Consider the following 24,902-nt stretch of genomic DNA (forward strand, 5'->3'; position numbering starts at 1 on the left):
ATGCTCTTGAACAGATCTGAGTGATGTAAAGGCTGGGGTAAGGTTTACAGAAAGTGAATGCACCTTAATGGAAAAATAATATTGTCTGTACACTTTTAAAAATTCTGTATTTGTGATGTTTTTCAGCAAAGACACCAGAATAACATGGAAGTCAAAAGATGTTTATTATGTCAAAGCATTTTATGACCAGCATATTTTCAATAACAAATAATGGCACTGTCTTAATTGAAAACAGCTTTGTATTTGTGTAATATCTATATTAAAAAACAATGCAGCACATTTGTTCAATGTTAAAGGGCTTGCCCCCTGCAATATAAAAAACACTGGTTGCAAAATTTCTTGTATGCAATAATTAAGATATGTGTATAGATAAACAATGGTAGGCAGCAAGTGCATCAGGCTTGAGTTTGAGATTTCATTTTGCTTTTTTTTCTTGAAATTGCATGATTATACCTGAGACTCAAACAATCTTCAGATCTTTCATCGCAGATTCCAGAGTCTGAAATAAGAAAGGTCATTTTACCCTCAGTTCATTGATTACCCCTTGCTTTCTGCTCCAAGGAGCAGGTCCATGATAAGTTAAAACAACTGTACAATAGCTGTATAAACTGTATTGTTCAATATAAAAATAAGCACAACAAATGTTTTTTTTCTTTTTTTTTTTTAGTACGGTTTGCATTTAAAATGCCAGAGTTGAGAATATAATCTCAACTCTGTGCATCGTTAACAAAACTTTTCTTACCTTAACATCCCAAACTGTCATCCCTCCATCCATGCCTGTGGTACAAAACTTTGTACATTTGGACTTGCCTCCCTCCATAATAGAGATTTGGCTGTAAAACACAGATGGACAAGGTTAGATGCAGATAAGTACTAAGATATACATTTACAAAAACATTTGGTATAAATTACCACTATTATGGGATACTATGACCTAGAATGTAATGGTAGAAAATCTACAATCATGAGTGAAAACATTTACCTGGTGTAATATTTGCACTTAACCAGTTTAGTAGGAAAAATACAGGTATCCAGTATCACACAGGAGCTGTTTTTTATTTTGTATGTCACTAAATGAGATGTTGAAATAATTTAAGACACTAGGAATTATTTTAAAAAGGTTCAATGAAAACTTAGTGAGAGAGAAATTAACCTTTACAAATATACATTTCCTGTCATTAATATGATTATTGCTGCACCATTTGTTTTTTTTTTCCCTGTATTTAATAAAGAAACTCAAACCATTTTTACACACGGGCTTACTACAGTTTAGCAGCATCTCTCCAATCTACTAACTACCAGATTCCTTGTTAATACTGACAAATGTAAATTTATCATATTTAACTATAAATGCAAAATCTATTCTTGTATATGAAACAGAAGAAAATATTTCATTATTTAGTTGCAGTCTAGTACAGAAGCTTATTAACACCGTGGAGAAAAATATTTATTGCATTGAAATGTGACACTAATGAGCATCCATATACAATATTAGGTCATATTGTTCACTAATTATGTTTTAACACAATGTATCTCTTTTAAACACAAAACGTTTCTCATTTAAACTTATTTGTTGCCCAGTGGCATAAATAAGCTTCTGTAGTCCAAAAATGACTAAAATGTACAGTGAGTAAAACGAGAGTTAATATTTCCACTACAAAAGTAGTAAATTCAACAGTGCAACCAGCCTGTCCTTAAATGTTTTCGCAATGCCAGTTAAGGTGTCTTCTTTCTACCCAAGTGCCGTATTGTTTGAGAAATGAATAGGGAATGTTGTGCTTTGAGTGAGTGCAAAAATTGACCATTGCTAATTTTAATACACTGAGACAAATAGTGAAGATAAGCAGTAATATCATTGGAGCAAACCAGATGAACCTAAATGCCCTCAACAAACAGGGTTCATAATGGCTAAGAGCATTAAGGAGTGTGTGGCACACCCCCACCTCTGGAAACCTATACTATACCACATTGCCCCCTGGGGGATAATAAAGCTTAAATCGCAATGGCAATGAACATTGTCACATTGGAGGCCGATGGGGGAGAAGGGGCTTGCCTGATGCTGTTCTTGTGCAGGGTTTCCAGGATGGCTTCTTTGGTCTCAGTGGTGGCTTTCTTGTCCAGGTTCTGAAAGCGCTCCCTTGCTGTCATCCCACGCTGCGCGTTCTGCTTTGGCACATCCAGCTTACCCCCGAAGGTAATGGTCCCTTTTTCCTCATTGTACACAAAGAGCCCTGGGTAGCAGTCATGTCCCTGAAACAAGTATACCCCCACACCACAAGCACATCACTGTCTCCTTCAACACTGCTTCAGTGACAGTGTGACTAAGATAAAATCATATCAGTCATACCGTAAAGGAGCAAGTAAAGGTTTATTCTATGCTGAAAAGAAAAGAATCACAACTTTTCGGCTGTGGAGCCTTCTTCAGGTGTGGGAGAGAGAGGAAAACTGGCAGTTTGTAAAGTATGGAAGAACAAAAGCCAGGACTGGAGAGGAGGCGGGAGCAGGAGAGAAGCAGAGTGGACACTCAGGTGGTGCGAAGTCAAGAGAGGTGAAGAGAGGTGTGAAGTCAAAACCTGCAAATGAATACAGAGGAATAGAAAGCAATTAATCTGTCGTTGAGAGAAGGGGGAAAGTGTGATCCCAGTTTCAGGATAATTGTGATTTCGGATTTGTCTTTCCCTCTTTGAGAATGCAGACAGAGATTAGTATGATCATGGCTGTTAGAGGTGAAATGAAAAACTATGGACTTGGAGAGATCTTTGAGCCTGACATGTTCCTTGAAGCAGTCTCCCAGTCTCCTTCCTGTTTCACCAATGCAGATAGCTACATATCAATGTGTAGACAGATACAATTATAATGCATCAAGGAAAGGCTGGACTTACAGCTGCCACCAAGCTGTTCTCTGTGATGAAGGTAACAGTCAGGAGAGGGAGGGTCTCGGAGGTCAGGCTGGAAATGCTGAAGAAGAACAAACAAAAGAGTTTAGAGATCTGAAAAGCCTGTCTTTTGGAAATGGAAACCCACATGAGCTTCTTTGTAAGCAAAGGTGTAATGCAGGCTAACACGTTGTGTTGGCTAGTATCATTTGCTCGCCCAAACCCAGGCTCTGCGGGGCTAATTCTGCTTGAACACAAGAGCACTTTGCATATTTCTGAATCTAAACACATATATACAATGATTTAAAGGAACAAGTAATAGATTTATTCCATGCTGTAAAGAGGAGAGAAAACACAACGTTTCGGCTGGGGAGTCTTTTTCAGGTGTTCCTCACACCTGAAGAAGGCTCCACAGCCGAAACGTTGTGTTTTCTCTCTTCTCTTTTCAGCATGGAACAAACCTATTACTTGTTCCTTTGCAGACTACGCATGCCGACGCAGCTACCCACCTGTACAATGATGTACATGAACAATATCTTGCAAAAGTATTTAGACCCTTCTTATGGCATCCAAATTTCTAAAATTTCAAAATGACCTATACACATTTTTTCAAAACCTTTGTATTTTATTTAAAATCTGAATGCTCAAACTGAATAATTCTAAGTGGAAGATATGTCACTGAACACTTCTGGAAAATCTAAAGATTAAAACTAAAGCCATATCGCCCTGCAACTCACAACTGGCAACCCACTGAAGCTAAGCAGGTATGAGCCTGGTCAGTACCTGGATGGGAGACCTCCTGGGAAAAACTAAGGTTTTAGTGGGGGTGTTAGTGGGGCCAGCAGGGGGCGCTTACCCTGTGGCTCACGTGGGTCCTAATGCCCCAGTGTAGTGAGGGGGACACTATACTATAAACAGGCGCCGTCCTTCGGATGAGGTGTAAAACCGAGGTCCTGACTCTCTGTGGTCATTAAAAATAACAGGGTGTTTCTTGAAAAGAGTAGAGGTGTAACCCTGACATCTTGCCCAAATTTCCCTATTGGCCTTTATCAATCATGGCCTCCTAACAATCCCCCTCTGAGAATTGGCTTCATTACTCTGCTCTCCTCCCCACTGATAGCTGATGTGTGGTGAGCATTCTGGTGCACTATGGCTGCCGTCGCATCATCCAGGTGGATGCTGTACATTGGTGGTGGTGGAGGGGAGTCCCCATTACCTGTAAAACGCTTTGAGTGGAGTGTCCAGAAAAAGCGCTATATAAGTGTAAGCTATATAATTATTATTATTATTATTATTATTATTATTATTATTATTATTATTATTATTATTAAAGCAAGTCGATAGCATAAGTACCCTCAAACTCAATATTTGGTTAAAGCGAGTGACCAAGGAACTTCACAAAGGCAGGTATTTGTACTCTAAAATCATGAGAGCCACTATTAACATGGAAAGACAGAGGCCACGCAACTAATCATGTGGTTTGTTAAGGTAATTGTGTGCATGTAAATTAATTAAGGTTTGCCAAAGCGAAGGGTTTGAATACCTATGCAATCTTAATGTTTCCATTTTTCTTATGTTTTAGTTATCCATTGACTTCTTTCTTTTTGTTCTTTGCTTTGGATATGTGGAGTAGGTTGTGTATGTAACAAATATTAACAGCTGCTTCACAGGGTCATGTCTGTAAACTTCAAAGCAAAATGTGGAAACTGCAAAGTCTGAGTACTTTTGCAAAGCACTGTAGAATACACCAGTTTGTAAGATTTAGAAGAGTGATCTGGATGTCCAGGCACGAGCTCTAGCATATTAACTTTGCACCTAGAGAGGCAGAGACTCACAGCTTCCCCAGGTCAGGGCTTGCAGAGCTCTGTGCACAACAGGGCTGTACTCACGCAGTGTTTTTGCCAGCATCTGCTACAGCCACACAGCTGTCATGGCTGACCCAGGCCACGCGGCTGCCACTGTTGGAGAAGCAGACACTGTGCACCCAGCCTGATGTGCTGCTGGACTCGAACATCAGCTCTCCGAAAGGCATCTTGGAACCCCAGGGAGTTGGAGATGGCTTCTCCTCCACCTCTTTGATGTAGGCCGAGAAGATCCTGAATTACAGAACAGAAAAAAATATTCTGCACCTACAATGAAGGCTGTACAGTATGTTGCATCATTCATTGGTCTTTCCCTGAAGAAGGCACTTGATCAGTTGATTATACAGTGAAATCTGGATGGGTATTTGCCTAGAAATTCTGATTCACAGTCAATTCCGGTTAGAAATCGAATACTGATCTATTGAGTACCTGTGAACGAACTAACAAGCACAAGATCAGGGAAACTATTAGAAATTCTCAAGGGAAGCTCTTGGAGGTCCCTGTAATTTCTAACTTAGCACCAAACATTGTATTGTTGGTCCAGAGACTATGTAATTTTTAAAGCCACAAACATTGACTTGCCTGATCTGAACAAAGATTAATTGATTAAGAAAGCGTGAAAGTATTTTTGGTTTGAATTACTGAGTATAGAATGCAAGTGGACTTTGCCAGAATGCAGTTGTCCAACACTACCTACACCGTACCTGCACTTGAAGTCACAGGAGCCAGCTGCCAGAAGCACATTGTTAGGATGCCAGTCCAGGCTCAGGACAGTGGAGCGAATGGGCTTCTTAATGTGTTTGCAGACCCACCTTTAGAATATAAATATATATATTTATATATCAGAATTCATCATGTGTATTTTACATACCAAGTCACAGATGCACCAGACACTTATATAGTCATATAGTTTAATAGTTAATAGTTTAAAAGCAACTCTTTACAGTTTTCCAAATTGCATACTATGCACATGATACTAGCCTGCTAAACGCAGGAGGAAATGGAAGTCTGAATGAACAAGTAGGACTTCAATCTTGGCATTGTCTACCCTAAAAACAAAAATCTCTATAACATCTCTACCAAAAGCTGATAAATTTGCTAATTTTGATGCTTCATTACTCACAAAAATATACAAAATAAGATTCATGTCACTCCCCATCTGCTCATTTTAGGTCCTATGAACACAAGGAAATGAAATGGCAAATTCAACAGAATCTTCATTTCTCATTGTTGGAAATCATTTGTATTTTAATGTGTTCTGAGTTATGGGGGAAATGTAAAGCAGAAGTCTCAAATTTTAACTAATTGCAATGCAATGCATATTTTCTGCAAAAAGGATTTTACACTGATATTATTTTTTAACTGAACCTTTTACCAGGGACTGAATCTCTCTCGTGGGTTTACTGTATCAGACTGTTACAAAGCAGATGGATAATACATGCGGTGTTAATGTGTGTAACTTTAATTTGAAAGGCTTACTGAGTATCTTTGTACCATATGCTGTTTTTTTTCTTTTTTTGCTCAGTGCAATTACACCCAAGGTAGAAGAAGTGCATAAATGACTTAAATTACATCTATAATTGTTATTGTGTCTCTATATTGCATCCATTGTAATTCCCATCACAGAAAGGTGACATACTGTAAGTGCCATTTGCTAAAAACAAATGAACTAGACTGGCCAGATGGACTCATCTCATTTGCAAACCTTCTTATGCTGTTGGCTAACACTGAGCTTTTCTGGAACCATTACAAACGACTGTTGATTTGGGTTTACAAACATTGATCCCCCCACTATCTGTTCAAGGCAAATGTTACTAGAGGTGCTGGCCTGGTTTTCATTCAGTGACAAAGTTTCTGTTAATTAATGATATAATGCAATATGTTTCCATCAAATACTGTTCCTGGGTTTTGCGCAGATTGAGCAACAGATGGAGTTATTAGATTGGAAGCCTACATAGAACATGTGATAGACAGATAGTAGAAGAATGAATATTGTAGCTGAGCAGCATATTAATGGTTCTGAAGCCCATTAGTCATGTTAACCCCATATTCTGACAAGCATATTATGGTAGATGCTTCACTAGTAAGCCATATACACAACTACTTGCTCCAAATTTACTGTTTAAAAAAAAAAATCTAGAGAAATGGCCCTTTACGGGTCTAGCTGTATAAATTCAGTTAATTACAAATTAAGGAGATATTTTATATTGTAATTGAACTGACACTGACAAAATTTTATTATCTGTTTACAGCCAGTCATCTCCTAACATAGTTCAGGTGGTTTGACACCCGAAGAAGGCTCCACAGCCGAAACGTTTTTTATTTCTTCTCTTTTCAGCATGGAATAAACCTATAATTTCTTCCTTATCTCCTAACATATTTACAGTGACCAATATTAGCATCTGTGACATGCCCGATATAACCAGGTGACTCACCAGGCCTGGGTAATGAAAACACACGATGACATGAGGAATGCAGTGGCATTATCTTCATAAACACACCTACTAAGCTTCTGAATTAAAAACCCAACAACTTCCATCTCTACAGTCTTCTCAGGGTTCAGCATACAGTATACATTACACAGCACCATTCCCTCCTCCTGGCATTCTCTTCTGGTTTTCATTTCAACAGAGCTCCTAATCAATTCAAGTTTTTGAACCCATTGCTTAATTACCTTTGTGTGTATCATTTCTAAAAAATCTAGAAAGTAGAACTCTGTTACTCTGAATTCTTGGTCCCCTACAACTTTCTAAATTTCTTTTACTGCTAAGCAATTAGTGGTGTTACAGGCACAGGTTGAAATTAAATTGTCAGACACACTCTGACACTGCACCTGGCACAGTTTTCCAACCTGTTCTACTATTTAGGAACTGAAAGTTTTAAAAATGCATGCAAAAAGTTCAATTTAAAGGGGAACTACAATGCTATTGATGAGTGCATTTCAAACCACAAAAAAGTAAAATGTACACAGTAACCTGTAAAACCTCCAGTTTATATGTCAAAATAGACAAAATGTCCAGGTATGCTCAGCACCATGTTCTGCAATACAGAACAAGACAACAAAACATCCGGTGACATGTTTCTGCCTTTTTACATTGTAAACAAGCAGGCCTATGAATACGTCTTTTAATCCAATAGAAATATTGCTCTTGACTTCAAGACTGTTTTGCCAACAAATACTACTTACTTGCTAACTCTGCAAGCAGATCATATTGGAACATTTCTACGGTGAAATGTCTGCTGCACAAGCCGTATGTCACTCATACATCGTATTGCATTAGTCATTACAGTGACTAGTGAGCAGGAAGGGCTGCATCACGTCGCAATTCAGGGGATGTCGAATGCAAGTTTGCAACAACAGTACTCTCACAAAGTTCACGATTTTGTGCTTCATTTGAAATTTGTCAACATTTTTCTATAACGTCAATGTATTTATTTTGTTACCAGGCTTTAATCTGGTTTTAGAAATTGGGATTGGAGTTCCCCTTTAAGAGCTTGATGGGCCAGGCTCACGAGGATCAGCTGCAATGAAAACCTCAGGGGTAACCCAGGGAAGGATGGGGGGAAACGCAGCTGTACAACATACCAGTCGTTTTCCTGCTCAAAGTAGCAGACGGAGATGAGCCGGGAGCCACTGCCCACAGCAAACTTGTTTTCCTTGGGGGACCACTTGACACAGCGGGCAGCTCGGTTGATCCTCAGGATGACCAGAGTGGGCTTCCACACGCCGCCCTTCAGGGTCCAGACATAGGCATTGCGATCAGTCCCACAGGTCACAATGCGATTGCTTTCTGGGGCCCAGTCGATGCCTGTCACAGAACAAACACAACAAAATCTTCCCGGTTGTAAACTGCAGTTTGACCAGTTTCCTGGTGGAAACAGGCCCAGGAGGTTTCCCCCATCAACCAGATCAGGGACTGTCAAACCAGATTCTGTTACTTCACTGTTCTAGTTACTTGCTTAATAGGACAAATTAGTTTTATTTAATTAATGTTATTATTATTATTTTTGTAAATAACGTCCAAGTACAATAGCATGACTCACCAGATACTTGTATCAACTTATTTTTTTATTTATTTTTCTTTTGACAGCATCTCATCAGGAAGACAAGTTGTTATTTTATTAATAAATGTTTCTCTAGCAACCTGTCAATGTTTGCTTAACACACGTAGAAAGGCTGTATTGTGTTCATTTTGTAGCTAGCTGTTTTGCAAACCCATATATAGCCTAATTGCACCTTCTTAGAGCTCTTAAAGAAACATTTCTGAGAAAATTGAACTGTCTCTGCTGTGTCTTCTGGTTCATGCTGCCAGATCTTTTGTACCTTTTCCTTAGAAATACATTGTGTCATATTTATGTTAATTAGATTCATATTGATTTCTGAAAATGTTTTAGAAATGTTAATGGTTTCAACTCAATAACACAGACCAATGTCAGGTCGTACTAGCGAAGTGAAAAACTGTAAGCTAACGTTTCATTTCAGCTGCTGCATAGCTCAGTACTACAAGCTGCTTAGTTTTAAAGACACTGAGACAACAGCTGGAAATACATGCTCACTCTTTGTTTCCTCACCTGTCACTTGGCCATTGTGCTCCTTCAGCTCGTGGATCTTGGTCCATTTGGTTCCTTCCTTCTTGTAGATATAGACATCATGGTTGTTGGGACATAATGCAATTTCTGAAAGATAGGTTTATGAAAAGCAAATTAATATTATTATACTGTATGTAGACAACTGAAGAAGGCTCCACAGCCGAAATGTTGTGTCTCTTTTCTTCTCTTTTCAGCATGGAATAAAACTTTACTTGTTCCTTTGCAGCCTACACATGCTGACACAGCTAACTACTTATATTATTATATATACTGTAACTTAATATAAAGTCCAGTGGATATTACAAGCTGCCTCTGTTATAAATGCTCTCTGGACTGCTCTAAGCAGCATTGCTGACTTGTAGGCTGATTCCATCAAATGTCAGTACTCTGATGGGAGACCTCCATGGAAAACCAGGGTGCAGCTACAAGGAGTACTGTGGTGGACGAGTAGGTGACACTCTTCCATTTGGTTCTCAAACCAGTACCCCAGTATGGCAACCAGGATTTCGACTACTTGATCATTAAAAATCCTGTAATGTAAAGTGTTCCCTTTTTGGTGAAACAGTTTCTCACTTCTCTTCCTTATCTGCTGTGTAGTGGGATGGCTGACATAATGTAATAGTGGCTGCTATGCATCACACAGATTTCACTGTTGGATGAAGTGGGTTCCTCCTAATATGTGAATAACTTTGATGCCTTTTAGGATGAAACATTCTAGATAAATAGATATGCCAGCTTCAATATTCACAATATTGTTCAACTTCTCCAAATAATAAAAATTACATATCAGTTGTGAAGGGTGTGAAAAAATTAAAATCCACAGAATACGGTGCACATAGATGGATACTGTTCTTTTTTACCAAAGCTTTCTTAATAGATGCTGGCAAATGACAATGACCTTGGTTCTCATGCTGTGTGCACAAAAAATTTACAGCAAACTGACTGTTCCCTAGTTTGTCAAGGACAGAAAAATATCAGCCATGTCCTCTACAGGTAGATTTGCGAATGTGGTGTAAAAAAATAGCTCAAGCTGAAATAATTTGCATAGGATGTTCTCACAATATCAATATAGGCTTCTCTGGCTGTGTCAAACCACTTCCTAAAACACAAATACATTTGTGCTGATGAATGGCTTTCATAAAAACATTAATATTTAACTTGAATTCAAGTCCCAACACCCCCTCTTTTTATAGGAGAGGATTGTTTCCACTACTAAAACAGACAGCCAGCAATTCACGGTAGAGTTGGGTTATTTCTCTGTTCTGCTGTGGTCTGCTTTAGGCACATCCAATCATCAACAACGAACCATTCATGGTAAAACAGGAAGTCTGGGTGGAATTAGTCACTGCTGTTTCTCTCATCAGACGGAGAGAAAATATGAGACGGGTGTATAACTACAAACACACCATACTGTTCAACTGCATTTACACATATACATACAATAACCACAAATGACTATACATGGCTTTTTCCTGTAAATTATCTTTGAACAAAGAAGTATTTTTCTAGATTGTGTCTGAACACATGAGTGTGGACTTTTTCGTTCTACTTTTTTTGTGATCAACATCCTTCAGCTCTAACTGTGGCAGTTTCCTAAAAGTGGTATTTATCCCAAATAGAACTCTTGAAGTCTCAGCGTCAGTTTCGAATACATTTTCTGGAATCTTTGGCTACTCGGCCAGTTTGCATTTAGGAAGCTCCTTCGCAAAATGGAACTTTGGAATGGAATTTTATTTTAAATAATCCCCCTGTCTGTCCAGCCCGGGTTAAGTTAATCTAGATGTTGTTTGTGGTGCAGAAGTAAGGCTTTGCAGTTTACAGACTAACTGGGTGGATCCCGTCTTGAAAAACAACCGCTGGGAGAAGCAAAGGCAGCTGTTTAATACCACATGTCTTGCCAGATATCAGCATATACATTCATAAGCAGAAATCTAATCAACATGGTCCTGTAAGTGAATATCAAAGAGGCAGATGCATGCACGCAAATTGTGAACAAATACCACTCCCAAGCAAACCCATTAAAACGGGATAGGGCTTCTGTTTAAAGCATTTTTAGCCCCTGTAGTATATATTTTCCACCCTTGTAATTACAAGTTTGGAAACTATGTGAAAGAGTAGCTTCAATAATAGTAGCTTCAGTTGTAGTTCTTCTGGTGTTGTGCAGCAAAATTGGTTCAGGTTGGCTTTTAGGTTTTTTCCACTTAAATTCAATGTTTTTGTTTCATTTCCCTTTATCCTTTTTAGATTAAAACTTTTAGGAAATATTTATTTCTGCAAAACCTCTATACACATCATATGCATTCTGAATCTACAGGAGAGAGCATGTTCTGAGAAAGTAAAATTAGTATCATAAGGAAATCTAGGGAAATTCAGTAAATGCTGACTGCCAGTTTCTACTTGCTCTTCCAAAGGAAATACCTCCAACAACCTGGCTATTGGCCAGTGGCTATATTTAACTTCAGAACCATATATCTGGAGAACTTAATATGAGGTGTAGTAAGTGAGCTGATTTGGGGACGTTGTGAATAAATTCTGCTGTGAATACAAATTCTGTTACTCTTTTGCACCAACCCAAAACAAATGCAAATGTATACTCACGACTCCTGTCTTTATTCCAGGCATGGCAGCTGATGGGTTCCAGGAGAAAACTGTGGTAAGACATGGCTTATGACACTGAAAAATAAATATGTCGTATGAGGTTAACTGCTCTCTGTATTCAAACGCCATAACCCATATGTTATATTAGTGATAAATTAATTCGAACATTTGATTTTTCTACAGTGATGTTGTGTAATAACTATGCAGTATTGCTAATCTAGTATAATTTGAAATATTGGCATTGGCAAAAAGAAGACTCTGTTCAATGGCTATGCACAGGTTAAAAGTTGTTTAAAAATAGCAGAAATGCATATCCACATATGAAAAAAATGCAGTTGCAGTGTGCACACTAAAACTGTGTCTTTGTCAGAGCACTTCCGCACCCAACCGCAAAAGGAGAAGTTGTAAATGCAGAAGCTGCATCTCAATAATTTGTTTGACATAGTGAGCTTTATGCATGAAGGTAACAGGCTGAAAACTCCATGAATGCCCTAATTACAAGGCAGCTCTGTTCAGATCTACTTTCTGTGGTCTCTAGGGTAATTAAATGCAGGCCAGCCTGGAACGTGACCTGCTAGCGGGAAATGTTTGATGTCTTCAAAACATCCCCACATTACAAGTCCAAAAATAACAAGTTATTTATGGAAAATATATCAAATTATGTTTTTACTATGCATGAATTCTGTGTACCAGGCTTGTGTGAATATTAGCTGTTGCAAGCTCCACTCTTTGGACAGCAGTGGTCTCAATTCTCTGTCGTATAACTACCATCCACTAGCCCAGTTCCCGTGCTGGAACAGGATAAATCTTTGAATGGATTTAAAAAAAAATCTTTCAATTTTGAAAGACTCCCAAAGTTGAAACCATTTTACTTTAGAAAAAAAAAATATATTGACAGCAAAGAAAAGAACCCTGTGTTTTTTAATAGGGCTTTAACTGTCATTTTACATCACTAAAACAACTATACCTAAACCTGTAAAAGTCATAAAAGTGGAAAAAGTTCAAATAACACTTTAACTGACATTAGCAGTTCTGAGGTGCATGAAATACTGGACTTTTGCTATTTTTGCAACAGATTAAAAATTCAGAAGAAAGCAGTGGTATGTTTACTTACCGGTACCTCTTGAACTAAAAAGTTGAAGGAGATGAAAATTGGTCAAAATGTAAAACAAGCAGCCTCAGTTCATGGACTCTGAGCAGTCAACACGAACGCTGGCTCTGAATGAGCTGAAGAAAACTTATTTCTCTGAAAACTGTTACACTTCCCTTTTCCTGCTTCAAAAGTGTAACCACTTCCTTGTGTGGGCGGCTTTCAGCTAGCGAGCAGGACCCAAGCTTTAACGGCACATACCGGCTTGTCAGCAGATATGTAACCCCTGCCCTTCTTCTCCATTATTCACCAAGACCCTTTCATCTCAAAATTGTCTGGTCTAACTTGGCTTCCAGGACTAAAACCGTAATGCTAAAATTCATCTGAAAGTCATTAGGAAAATGTGGGTGGGGCTTTACAATAAGAAATGTGCAGAAGTATACCCTACATATGGAAACTAAAGCGATTTAAAAGTTGTAAGCACAATTTTGTGAAAATTACAGAAAAGTCAAATTTCTCTGCCCTTTCCCTCACCAAGTAGAGGTTAACAACTGGACTATGGCAAAATAAATATGCATTTTCATTACTTTATGAATTTTTAACAGTTTTGAGGACAAGTAATCAGAAATACATACAGAAACACAAACAATGTGCTAGCTGTATCCATCTAAACTATCTCCTACACAGTGCGGATGTGACTCACTATAAATATACAGTAACCATTTAAATCTTAGTACTACAATTAATAAACTATTATATGCTGAAGTGTAACACTAACATTAATAGAAATATGTACTTTAAATATCCACTAGAGATACATTCATGTGGTCTTGGCTCATTTTTTGTTCAAGAGTATTTGCATATGCACATGCAGTTCAGGTTTCACAGGTTTGTAAAAGCATGTCCTGTCTCGTTTTCACTAGTTCACTATCCAGTCTGTCTTTGTGACATAAGCTGTTTGCATTCAGTTGGTGTTCAGAGTAAAGGGAAGATGTCTTGAATGGACAGATGGAGCACTGTTAGAACATGAACCCTGAAAGCTGACGTGCACGACATGACTATCCAGAGAGGGAGCAAACTGAAATTTGATCCAGATCCTATATGGATAGGTAATGCCTTTTGCGTTTTTATCACATGGAAAATATCACATCACTTTCAATAACCACTTATCCATTTCATGGTCAAGGTGACCCAGAACCAAATGGAGAAAATATACTACACAAATTAAAACTGCTGTTAAAAAAAATCACTTTTTGAACATTTCAGGCACAAAATGCATACTCGCATTAAAAAATTAAAGAAAGCTTTGTGCAGAAAAATGAAAATTTTAATTACATCTAAAGAAAAAAAATTAAATCTTCAAATCTTAATTTGAAGTTACCGACTTGATATTTAATTTTTTATGCATTATACACCCTCAACAATAAACCGAAAAGGTTTAATTAAAAAACAACAATTCTTAAACTCAATGCAGATACAGTACTTGCATAATTCTTTACAATGTGATGATCAACGATTTTCAAATGCTGCCCCCATGCTTACCAACTCAAATTTATGTCCAACCATAATGCCATACACTAGTCTACTGCATTCACCATAATAAACCAGAGTGCTGAAAAATTCTGCGGAGCTGCACTCTATAGAGGTGGTGATACTACAAAACATTTCAAGTACACAAGCAGCACAAATTCTTCAGCATAACATAGAATAGAAGAGTTACAAAATATTCTTGGCCACCCTGGCCCATTTGGCAACCTTGTAGCTAATTGATTTAAGATTTTAAAGAAGCTAAACCTACATGGTAGATTGTTGCATACTCCTACAACCCTTTGTGTAAAAAGTGGTTTCTGTTCTCAGTTTTAAAGGTTTTCTCAGCTTCCACTTCTGACTTCTGCTAATCTTCCCTGCTAATGTTTAGTAATATAAGAAATAAAGGATTCATGTAAACATCAAATAAAAACACTTATTCAGGGTGAGTAGTGTATGTTTTTTATTACAAGTAGAACTCTTACATGAAATCCCCCTTTAATGTTCCAAAATGTGTCCAGAGGAGCTCATTTCAAATGACTTACTATCAAACTGCTGGGTAGCAGCTTTGGTATCAAGAATCAAGAAAATCACAGCTAAAGTAATAACCAAAGATTCCAAACCCATTTCCTCTTTATTTCTTTTTTTAAATAAACAATGATGTCAGTTTTTCCTGTCTTTCAGTGCTTTTTGATGAATCTTTTGAAAGGGTTGTCAGAAGACACCTTGTTAGTCATCAAACTGCATGGCTTGCGAGTTGCTTCATGCCAGTTAACTTGCGCTTTCCCTTACATGATCCGCAGGCCTTGGATAGAAGACTCTAGTGTCTGTGGGAGAGGGAGAGTGGAATTGCACGGTTAAAACGTGAATGCTTATTGCTAGATAGCTAGATAAAACCTTCATACTGCAGTCTCAGCGCACCCAGGGCTAGGATGTACCACACTCACAATCTAGTGAAAAAGACAAGTCTTTTACAGAGTACTGTACAATAAATACAAATACAATACCACCTTATGAGAGTTTTCATATGGTCGTGCTTAAATAACAATCAATAGATAAAATAAATGCATTAAGTAAAATTGTTAAAATTACAGATCACAATTAAGCTAAAAATAATGCATACCTCATCAGTTACTGCTTAGCTGTCAATGGTAAGAAAGACTACAAATGATAGTACTAGTTGTACTGATATTTTAACTTCAGTTTTTATTTAAATACTTAACTACTGTGCCAAGAGTTTTAGACAATCTAATGCGAGTACCTTAAAGTCCCATATGGTCATTGCTCCATCAATTCCTGTAGTGCAGAATTTACGACAATCTCTTTTGTCTCCTTCATATATAGACACTTGGCTGTAAAAAAGACACCCCATTTTTGTGGACTTGATTCTTGGTTAATATTATTCTACCTCATCCCAGTTCAACCTATGCAATCATGACATACTGTTGTACAGTTGTAAACAACTTCTAGCCCTATCATTGTGAGAGTACATCTTAAAAAAAGCAATCCTATAGTCTTATTGTTGTGAATCGGGGTACCTTAACTGTTTTCTTATACAATGTAAATACACTAATATATTACTAATATTTAGTTTCGTGTTTATGGTTTACCTTAACTTACACGATATATAACCATCACACTATGCAACAGCTATGTTAAAAAGTTTTTGGATGCATATGTGCACAGCACATCTTCTGCAATGAACAAGTTCTTCATTTGGACTATTGTGCAGACACACTAGGCAAATCTCTACAATGACTCCCTTACGTGATGCTGTTTTGGTGCAGCGTCTCCAGAGTAGCGTTGCGGTCCTCGGTTGTGGCTCTCTTGTCCATGTTGCGGAAGCGTTCCATGGCAGAGATGTTGCGCTGGATGCTTTGCTTTGGAATGTCTAACTTGGAGATGAAGGTCAGAGACCCACGGTCATCACAGTTAAACAGCATTGGGCAGCAATCATGACCCTAGCACAAAGAATGCACATTTTGTTATACGGGGAAACGGCAGCATCATGTTTGGATTTTGTTTGTAGAACCATAATTAAATTGAAATATGTTCAGGGGAAATGCCCTTTAAATTTTAACACTACTTTGGATCACGAGGAGGTCTGTAAGTTGTCCTGATATTCTCATTTGAATAAGGAAAAACTATGTGTTCCTTTCATAGATCTGAAGAATAGTCAAAAAGCCACTGGTCATAATCAAAGCATGCATCCCTTATTTCTCCCCATTTGTCAGCAAATCCTTTTTTAAACTCAATGAAAGAAATGCAAAAGGCTGCATATTAACTAAATGCTTCAACCTAGATCTAATTCAATACAAATTAAGCAATATCATTGATACTTTGGAACATAAATGTTGCTGTACTATTGTCTTACCGCTGCAACAACACTGTTCTCCGATACAAATATCACACTCAGAAGAGGAAGGAATTCTGTCTTGAGCTGGGCACACCTAGAATTATAAAAGCATTAAATTAATCCATTATTCGATCAGATTCAAGCTTCAGACAAAATGCACCAGTGCACTGTACTTAGCTAACAATTATAGAAAAAAGATACTCTGCATAGTTTTAAACAAGCTTTGTAGGAACTCAGTGGAAATGAGAGTGACCCAAAGTCCAACCTAATTACTAAAACAAAGTAAGTGAGTTATAAACAAACCTATTAACAGAGTTTTTTTCTAAAGTAATAATTGTCAATTATTTCTGTTACACTTAGCTATTCCAAATCGGGCACATATGTATTTTCCCATGTTTCAGATCACGGATATAAATCATACACAAAGAGAATGAGGAAGTGCAGGCAGAGTGCTCAAACCCGCCCACTGTTCTGCATGTGTTTTAACAAGGGAGACTCAGTGCTGATTGGAGGAGAGGCATGTCCCTAACTGACAGTATCACAAACCTCAAAGAGGGCTAAGAGAGCCCTGCCTGACAAATTAGATGAATTGGAAATGGCCATTTGGGGTATCATGGTCACAGTTGGCTAATGACATGACTCAGGCTAGCACCAATGACCACAAAGCTGAGTCTGTGCTCAGTGAGCACGTTTTTTAGTTGAGCCACTCAGGAGGCTCCACACTTAACTTGATTTTCAACCAGTTTGCTTCACCTGCTTCACGACCCTTCAGAATGAGAAAGAGAAAGTTGCATATGATCTGAAAAAGAGCCATTTTGGTATTTCAAACATGTACTGCAGGCTGCACCCAAAACAGATCTACTTCCTGGATACAATGATCTACTTTCTTTCCATGCACATCTAAATAACTTAAAATTCTACTTACATCATGCTTTTGGAAGCGTCTACAACGGACACCGTGCTGTCGTGACTGACCCAGGCTAGGCGGTTCCCGCTGGCAGAGAAGCAAACACTGTGAACCCATCCTCCACTCCCGACACCCCCAAACTCTGCCATCACCTGTCCAAAAGGCATCTTGGAACCCCAGGGAGTGGGTGCTGGTTTCTCTTCTACTTCCTTGATGTATGCAGAGAATACTCTTAAAGGAGGGAAAAAAGGTACATGATTTTGTGTGCATGCCAATTATAAAATATAAAGGTAACAATGCTTTTCAGCTAAATACTGAATAAGATGTCATGCATACCCCAATTACTCACTTAGCTTCACTTATCTTAAAGCTTCCACTTTGCAAATTAACACTGCTTTTCACCACATAGTTAGATTGCACCTGACTGTTCCAAATATGGTCAAACCATCAAATGTGCTCACCTGCATTTGAAATCACAGGATCCAGCAGCTAAGAGGACATTGTTAGGATGCCAATCTAAGCTCAGGACTGTAGAGCGAATGGGCTTCTTGATGTGTTTACTAACCCACCTAAAAAAAGATAATAGATATACCTTTAAGAAGAATGATTTATTCTGTGCACTTTAAGATTAAATTTGTTCATGTTATGTAAAGAACATAGGTAGATTTACTCTTGAATTTCATTAAATAAACATGTATATTACCTTTACTTAATTATTTTAATTTATTTTATGCCCAATTTAATTAGTGCACTGAAGTTCAGATTTGCTTCTGCTCTCTACACTACAGAAAATGCTAGTTAAATTAAGGGAAGAGAAAATCTATATTGTACAACCAAATGCTTAAGCTACTGCTAAGAGTAAACTGGCAGATTAGAACCAACACTCAGATCTGATTGTGATTTCTTCGGAGCAACAGTCTATCGACATCCTGGAAACTTTTTTTTTTACAGTAATCTGGTAGTTTCTAAGAGGCAACCTGACCGTGATCTACAGATTCAGAGGGTAACTTTCATTACCACACAGATACAGCATGACACCTCTGAATTTATGGATCAATCAGCAAAATTGTGAAAGTCCAAAATAAAGAACTGGGCAGCATCTAATCAGGGAAAGCTGACATTCATCCACTCCAGTGAGGTTTACCAATCGTTTTCAGACTCAAAGTAGCACACGGAGATGAGCCGAGCTCCACTGCCCACGGCAAACTTGTTCTCCAGCGGTGACCACTTCACAAACGTGGCTGCTCGGTTAATCCTCAGAATCACCAGTGTCGGTTTCCACACTCCGTCCCCATCCTTCTGACTCCAGACATAGGCATTGCGGTCTGCACCACACGTAACAATACGATCGCTCTTAGGGGCCCAGTCAATTCCTGCACAGAGAGAAGAGCATAAAAATGTAATTTGTACAGCTGCATTCAGTTTAATTTTCCAGTGTCCGATATGTAATAAGTTCTAATTCTTTCCTCTTAAAAAGAAAAGAAAAATCTCTCATGGGTGACTGATGTAAAAACCAAACTTCCTGTTTAACTACCAAATATTCTCACCTTTTCTACGAATTAAAAGACTATTAATGCAAGATGGCATTTCCTATCCTCTGTGGAGATCAAGGCTCTAGCCATGAAATGCTTTACTTAAATCCTGTGCAAATAAGAACCACTAAGCACCAATGGTGATTAACCAGATATATTTTAGTAATTCAGAAAGCAGTGAAAACATAATAGACTGGCTGCAAGTCCACCCTCACAACTAAAACTAAGAGGCTGTTGTGACAGAAAAGTCAACCACTTGAAATATACCTGTAATGTGCCCATTGTGCTCCTTCAATTCATGAATTTTTGCCCACTGGTTTCCATTCTTCTTGTAAATGTGAACTTCGTGATTGTTGGGGCTTATAGCAATTTCTGAAACAGAAATATAGAAAAAGAAAGCACAGATTACCCATATTCAACACTGTACAACATGAAAATAACGTAGGTAGGAAAATGGGCTCCTAACATTACAAGTTATCAGGAATATTCTTCATACGCCCTATAGGGGTCACTCACGAGTCCTGTCCTTGTTCCAGGCATGGCAGGTGATGGGTTCCAAAAGAAACTGGTGCAGCGACATTATGATCCAAGAGATTCCTCAGGCAGCTGACCAAATTCTGCAGGAAATAAAAAAAACATCCATTGTAAAACTGGAGTAATCAATCATGATGACACCTTCAAACAGAGCAATCCTATATGCAAAGTTGTGGGAAGTTTTACCAACCGAAAAGAGAGGTACTTGCTTGCACAATGATCAGACCACATGATAAAGGCGCACACACAAATCGTTTCTTTTATCGCAGCCTTCTTACCTCCTTTGCTAATTTAATCATCCCTTTGATACTATTTTAGAATGGTTCAGTTTATTAAAACTTAAAAAACAGATCAATGCATTGTAGGACGTTATTTTGTCTCATTTTTAACTATCAGAATTACCAGTGGACAGTAATTGCTCGTTCTTCCACCTGTTTAACATTTCTCAGGGTACCCGATTTAACCACCCAGTGCGTTGTTATATCTTTGTGCTTTTGCTGTTTTCACATAAGAGATATGCGGTCAAATATCGCATTAGGAAACTCCTGTCTGTAAATCTCAATGCAGCGATAATATCCACGACTGCACGAAACAAACAATAAGGACAGAAAACAGGTACAATATGTATCTTTAAGGAAAAGCACCTATACCTAGGAAAATCCCACCTATAATTATTTTATCGTTGAATTTACACACCATTTGCTACATTTTCCTAATGTATTTAGTTTATTATACATATTACTGTAGACAAGGAAAAAGAAATCAAAGCTTTCAAAAGCATTAAAAAAAGAAACCTAAAGATCACTGGACGTGTAGCAATAGGTACCTTCATAAGAACCCGGAAGAGAATAAACCGCCGGTATCTGGAATTTTACACGGATTCGTGGGTGTGACGTTTTTCCATCACTGCTGCAGTCACTTATGTATTTCCAAAAAGGAAAACGCCTTAAAATAATTATTATAAAATGAATATTGTTTTAGACTTCTTCTAATTCTATATTGCTTCAGTGCAATGTCTGTGTAATTTTCAAACACAGACAGCGGTTGTAAGGTTTAAATTTCATATACAACGCGTTTACAAGCCTTAAAAATCATAATTTGCATTTACGGAGACATAATATTTTAAAAAACGAAACTGTTTTAATTATTAATTTCTATTAATAAACTAAAATATTTCATTCAAAGAGCTGTCATACTAGGTGTAATTAACCGGATCGTTAAGGAAGACTTCGGTAACTTAGAAAATAAGATTAGGTATTTAGAATGAAAAACTGCCTTTGAAAAATAACCATAGAGAACACGGACTTAACCATCACAGATATATACAAGATACATAAAATCCAAGTCATTAATCAAACAAGGCCTCTTCTTTCACCCTTCTAATTTCCAAACACCGGCTTTTCCCAAGAGCGGAAGCCTGCTCCCTGGTGATTGTAAGCAGCATAGCACAGGTCGAGCAAGCCGGTCTCCCGGTAGGCCTGTAATCTTGAGTACATGTTCTACCTACGTTTCAGAATCTTGTTTCGATGGTGGTTTTCGGGTAAGAGGCTTCGGTTTCTGTGGTCGGCGCGGACCTGAATTCGTGGACTCTGGGCAGTCGACACGAATTCACTCCGATAAACTCGGAACTGCAAGACAACCCAGGAAATAACAAGGACCCACTGTTCCCAGATTTAACAGCAAGCTTGCAGCCCAATCACAGCACAAAGAAAACTCAGGAGTAGCCCTATCACTCTCCACATAGCACGGTGACGACAAACGGGAGGAGATACATGTACAATTTTACAAAACGGCAAACACCCAATGAAATTAATTTAAAATACAGAATTAAAAGGATGAACAAGACCAAGATCAAAAATTAAAATGTTTACAATTATTGGCTGCTGTTAATTATAGTCATTATTAATTCTATTTACTTTCATTCCTTGCATTTTTTTCATTCCAAAAGGTCTCAAACTGCTTTACATAGCATCCACGGCAATGCAACAGCCATAGGTTGTAACACCAGGTCCTATTACACTATGCTGGCTTTAAGCTTTGTAAAGCCAATGCAGTAAGGTTATCTGTGGAAGGTACTGTGCCGAGTTTCAACCTAAAGTGAAGAATATGGGGGTGATATTTATCCAGGGTTGACCCACATGTGCAGCATATTGTAAAACATTCTTCCACCTCAGAAATATCGCTAAAGCTGGTCAACACTTCCATTTTTACTGGGGTATCTACAGTAAATCCGCAGTGAAGAAATTACACTATGTCCAAGCTTCAACAGCCAGAATCCTTACCGGGTCTAGCGCAAGTGATCACATTACTCCTATCCTGAAGTCCTCAGACTCACTTCCTATCAGGTATACTTCAAAGTCCTACTGCTCACCTATAAGGTTCTACATGGCTTGGCACCTCAGTAGCTGTCTGAGTTACTATCATCCTACTAACAACCTAACAACCTCCATTCATCTAATTCTGGTCTCATGTCTGTCCCCCAATCTGGTCTTCACTCTGAGTCACAAAGCCTTCTACTGCTATGCCCCAGAGCTCTGAAATTAGATCCCTATAGATGTCAGAGAGTCACTTCCCTTGAGCTCTTTCAAATCTAGACTCAATTTTGTTTTATAAAGGCTTTTATTTAACTGGTTCTGTGTCTACCCCTTTGCTTTCCTACTGTATTTTAAACCCTCATTGTAACAGTTTAACTGTTGTATCACCTCTCACTGCACTTTGAGAATCCACTTTTAAAGGCACAATATAAAGTTTTATTTTATTACACAGAGGTGGTCATTTATGTCCAGGCCATGACATTACCTCCACTATGCTTCACAGAAGAGGTGGTGTTGATTAGAGCATCTGTAGTTGTATTCTTTCTCCACACCTTCACCTTTACCAGAATAATTGAAAAGTTATCCAATTCCAGTATGTATCCTATTAACAAATCCTGGCTTATCTCTGTTCTTGGTGCTAATGAGAGGTTTACATCTTAAGGTGTAGCCTTTGGAATTCTGATCTCTGATCAGTCTATTATGAGCCATGGATTTTGATACCTTCATCATTGAGCCCTGGAGGTTGTTGGTGACTGACAGGTGTTTAAGAGTTTTCCCCCAATCCAGTCTTAACTGATTGACAATTATACCTGGTTACTTTCTTCTTCCATGTATTCCAAAGTATTTATTTTAGTTTGTCAAGTTTCTGGGCTATTCTTCTTAATAATCTACTTTCCTTTAATAGAATCTTCTATGGTGTTCATTTTGGCTTTCCCCCACAGACTCCAAACACTAAAGTCAAAGTGAGACAAGTTGATAGGATGTTCACAGATCTTTTATGAGTTCCTAATTACCAACAACAAACACCTGGCCAACTAGAGACACCTGTCATGTGATTGTTCCCAAGTGTTTACTCCTTCAAACTAAATAGGTTCAACACTACCAATATGTGTAATTGTTTGAAAGTAGAACTGAAGTCACCTTATAAAAAATAAAATACTTAGGAGCTGCAATTATCAATCATAATGAGAAATGCTTATTACATATGTAGCGGCGAGGCTTAATAATAAGGCAGAATTAAGTGTTTCTGAGCTTTCCCAAATTAGGCCTCATTTCTCTGTTCATCTCTGTGGTGCAGCCACAGAGAAACCATTCATGCAAGGTGATTTAAGGTCCAAGGACAGCTCCCAAAGGGGGATGCACTTAGCTAAGCCTGGCTATCATGATCAATGGTCACCCATTGGCGCCTATCTGTCTAGGGAGTGCGAGTTGGACATCTGGATTGCATTCCTAAGTGTCAGGACTAAGTGACTCATATCTCACCTTGATCAACCAATCAGGGACCGGTAGGGCCGAGTAACCCACGTGGGACTCTGATGCCCATGGAACTTTCAGCCAATGAATGAGCTGAAGTTCCTCCAGGTAAAAACAGGCAACACAGAGAGCCTGAGAGATTCAACAAGATTCAGACAAGATTCAGAAGGAATTCAAAGGAGAATCCCAAGGGCAGGACATTCTCGCAGCGCGCCTCCTGACCATCCTGAGACTCAGCCCGGACAACCACGGAACGGCCAGTGTGTCCGAGTGCCAGAACTTTCCTTTGTTCTAAGAGTCTAGAGTGGAGGTTGCCAGAGAGTAACCAGCAGCAGGCCTCGTGAACAGGTCGGAACTGTGGAAAGCTGAATCACTATTCAGAACTAGCGCTTCATCAGGAACGAACCGGTCCTCTTCCTGACTTGCTGGGACCCACAGTCATCTTTTCTCCTGTGCACAAACTGTGCTAGTTAAAGCCAACACTAACTAGCCGGTCAGTGAGCATCAGCAGCGCACCGTCGCAAGCCGCACAGCACAGCCTGGCACCGAGCCAGAGAGCGCAGATTGGACAGCAACAGCCTGCAACTGTTTCTTTGTGCCCGCAGGAGATCTGAATCCCCAGAGATTGGAAGAGTATTCAACTTCAATGCATTACAGCTCGAGAATTCAATTGTTATCCAAACCAGTTGATATCAATTTAATTCCTAAGAGTTATGTACTTGTTTGAGTATCTAATGTAGAAGTTGTAACCAAGTTCACTTTACGAAACGGTCTTAATGAATGATATACTGAACGTATTTCCTCTTGATGTGTAACTCTTTGTAACTGACCGAATATACCTTTTGTATTCTGATAACCCTCTCGATAAGATCTGTTAGGTTTATATGCATATTCTATGTATTAATAAATGTATCCTCGTGTATTAGTACCTGTGTGTGTGCGTTGTTTGAGTTATATCGCATGGTTGGATTCTAAAGCCACCAAAAGAATCAACTTTGTGATTTACTGCTACAATTAAAAATTGTCTCAGTAAATGCCCAAACCCTACAGAACTGGTGCCTTCGGAGAGCCACTTTTCTAACATATTTGGCGTCCCTAAACCGGCATAATCTACACATATTATAGTGTAAATTCCAGTTTATAATTTGTTGTCTAAATATTTTTGGAGGACACTGTGTTTAAATAATATGAGAGTAAAAGATCACAAGTCAAAATAAACTGGACATCAGCACTGTGAAGTAG

At 38.5% G+C, this 24,902-nt stretch overlaps 2 protein-coding genes across 2 annotated transcripts; both read right to left on the bottom strand.

The window, feature by feature from the left end:
* Positions 1-145: 145 nt before the first annotated feature.
* On the bottom strand, positions 146-13,181 carry arpc1b (actin related protein 2/3 complex, subunit 1B). The gene is made up of 10 exons (XM_006637113.3): positions 13,041-13,181; positions 11,927-12,001; positions 9,311-9,415; positions 8,325-8,547; positions 5,443-5,550; positions 4,766-4,972; positions 2,883-2,958; positions 2,054-2,250; positions 743-833; positions 146-499 (listed from the first exon to the last, which is right to left on the bottom strand). Exons 2-10 carry the CDS (start codon positions 11,988-11,990, stop codon positions 461-463), a joined length of 1,110 nt encoding a protein of 369 aa, XP_006637176.1. The 5' UTR covers positions 11,991-12,001; positions 13,041-13,181; the 3' UTR covers positions 146-460.
* Positions 13,182-14,989: 1,808 nt separating this feature from the next.
* arpc1a (actin related protein 2/3 complex, subunit 1A) lies at positions 14,990-21,578 on the bottom strand. The gene is made up of 10 exons (XM_006637115.3): positions 21,380-21,578; positions 19,855-19,955; positions 19,606-19,710; positions 18,951-19,179; positions 18,268-18,375; positions 17,825-18,037; positions 16,918-16,993; positions 16,311-16,504; positions 15,805-15,895; positions 14,990-15,370 (listed from the first exon to the last, which is right to left on the bottom strand). The coding sequence occupies exons 2-10, from the start codon at positions 19,916-19,918 to the stop codon at positions 15,332-15,334; spliced, it is 1,119 nt and encodes a 372-aa protein (XP_006637178.1). The 5' UTR covers positions 19,919-19,955; positions 21,380-21,578; the 3' UTR covers positions 14,990-15,331.
* Positions 21,579-24,902: the final 3,324 nt, after the last annotated feature.

This window comes from Lepisosteus oculatus, chromosome 19, assembly GCF_040954835.1.
Source record: "Lepisosteus oculatus isolate fLepOcu1 chromosome 19, fLepOcu1.hap2, whole genome shotgun sequence".
NCBI classification, from domain to species: domain Eukaryota; kingdom Metazoa; phylum Chordata; class Actinopteri; order Semionotiformes; family Lepisosteidae; genus Lepisosteus; species Lepisosteus oculatus.

Excerpts from the sequence above, each read along its gene's own strand:
- arpc1b (XM_006637113.3), bottom strand. The coding sequence starts at position 11,990 with ATGTCTTACCACAGTTTTCTCCTGGAACCCATCAGCTGCCATGCCTGG. Across the intron at positions 9,416-11,926 it reads CTGGAATAAAGACAGGAGTC|AAATTGCATTATGTCCCAAC; the intron begins GTGAGTATACAT and ends CCTATCTTTCAG. Across the intron at positions 2,959-4,765 it reads GATGCTGGCAAAAACACTGC|CATTTCCAGCCTGACCTCCG; the intron begins GTGAGTACAGCC and ends GTTCTTCTTCAG.
- arpc1a (XM_006637115.3), bottom strand. The coding sequence starts at position 19,918 with ATGTCGCTGCACCAGTTTCTTTTGGAACCCATCACCTGCCATGCCTGG. Across the intron at positions 18,376-18,950 it reads TTTGAGTCTGAAAACGATTG|GTGGGTTAGTAAACACATCA; the intron begins GTAAACCTCACT and ends ATCTTTTTTTAG. Across the intron at positions 18,038-18,267 it reads TCCTGTGATTTCAAATGCAG|AGTATTCTCTGCATACATCA; the intron begins GTGAGCACATTT and ends CCCTCCTTTAAG.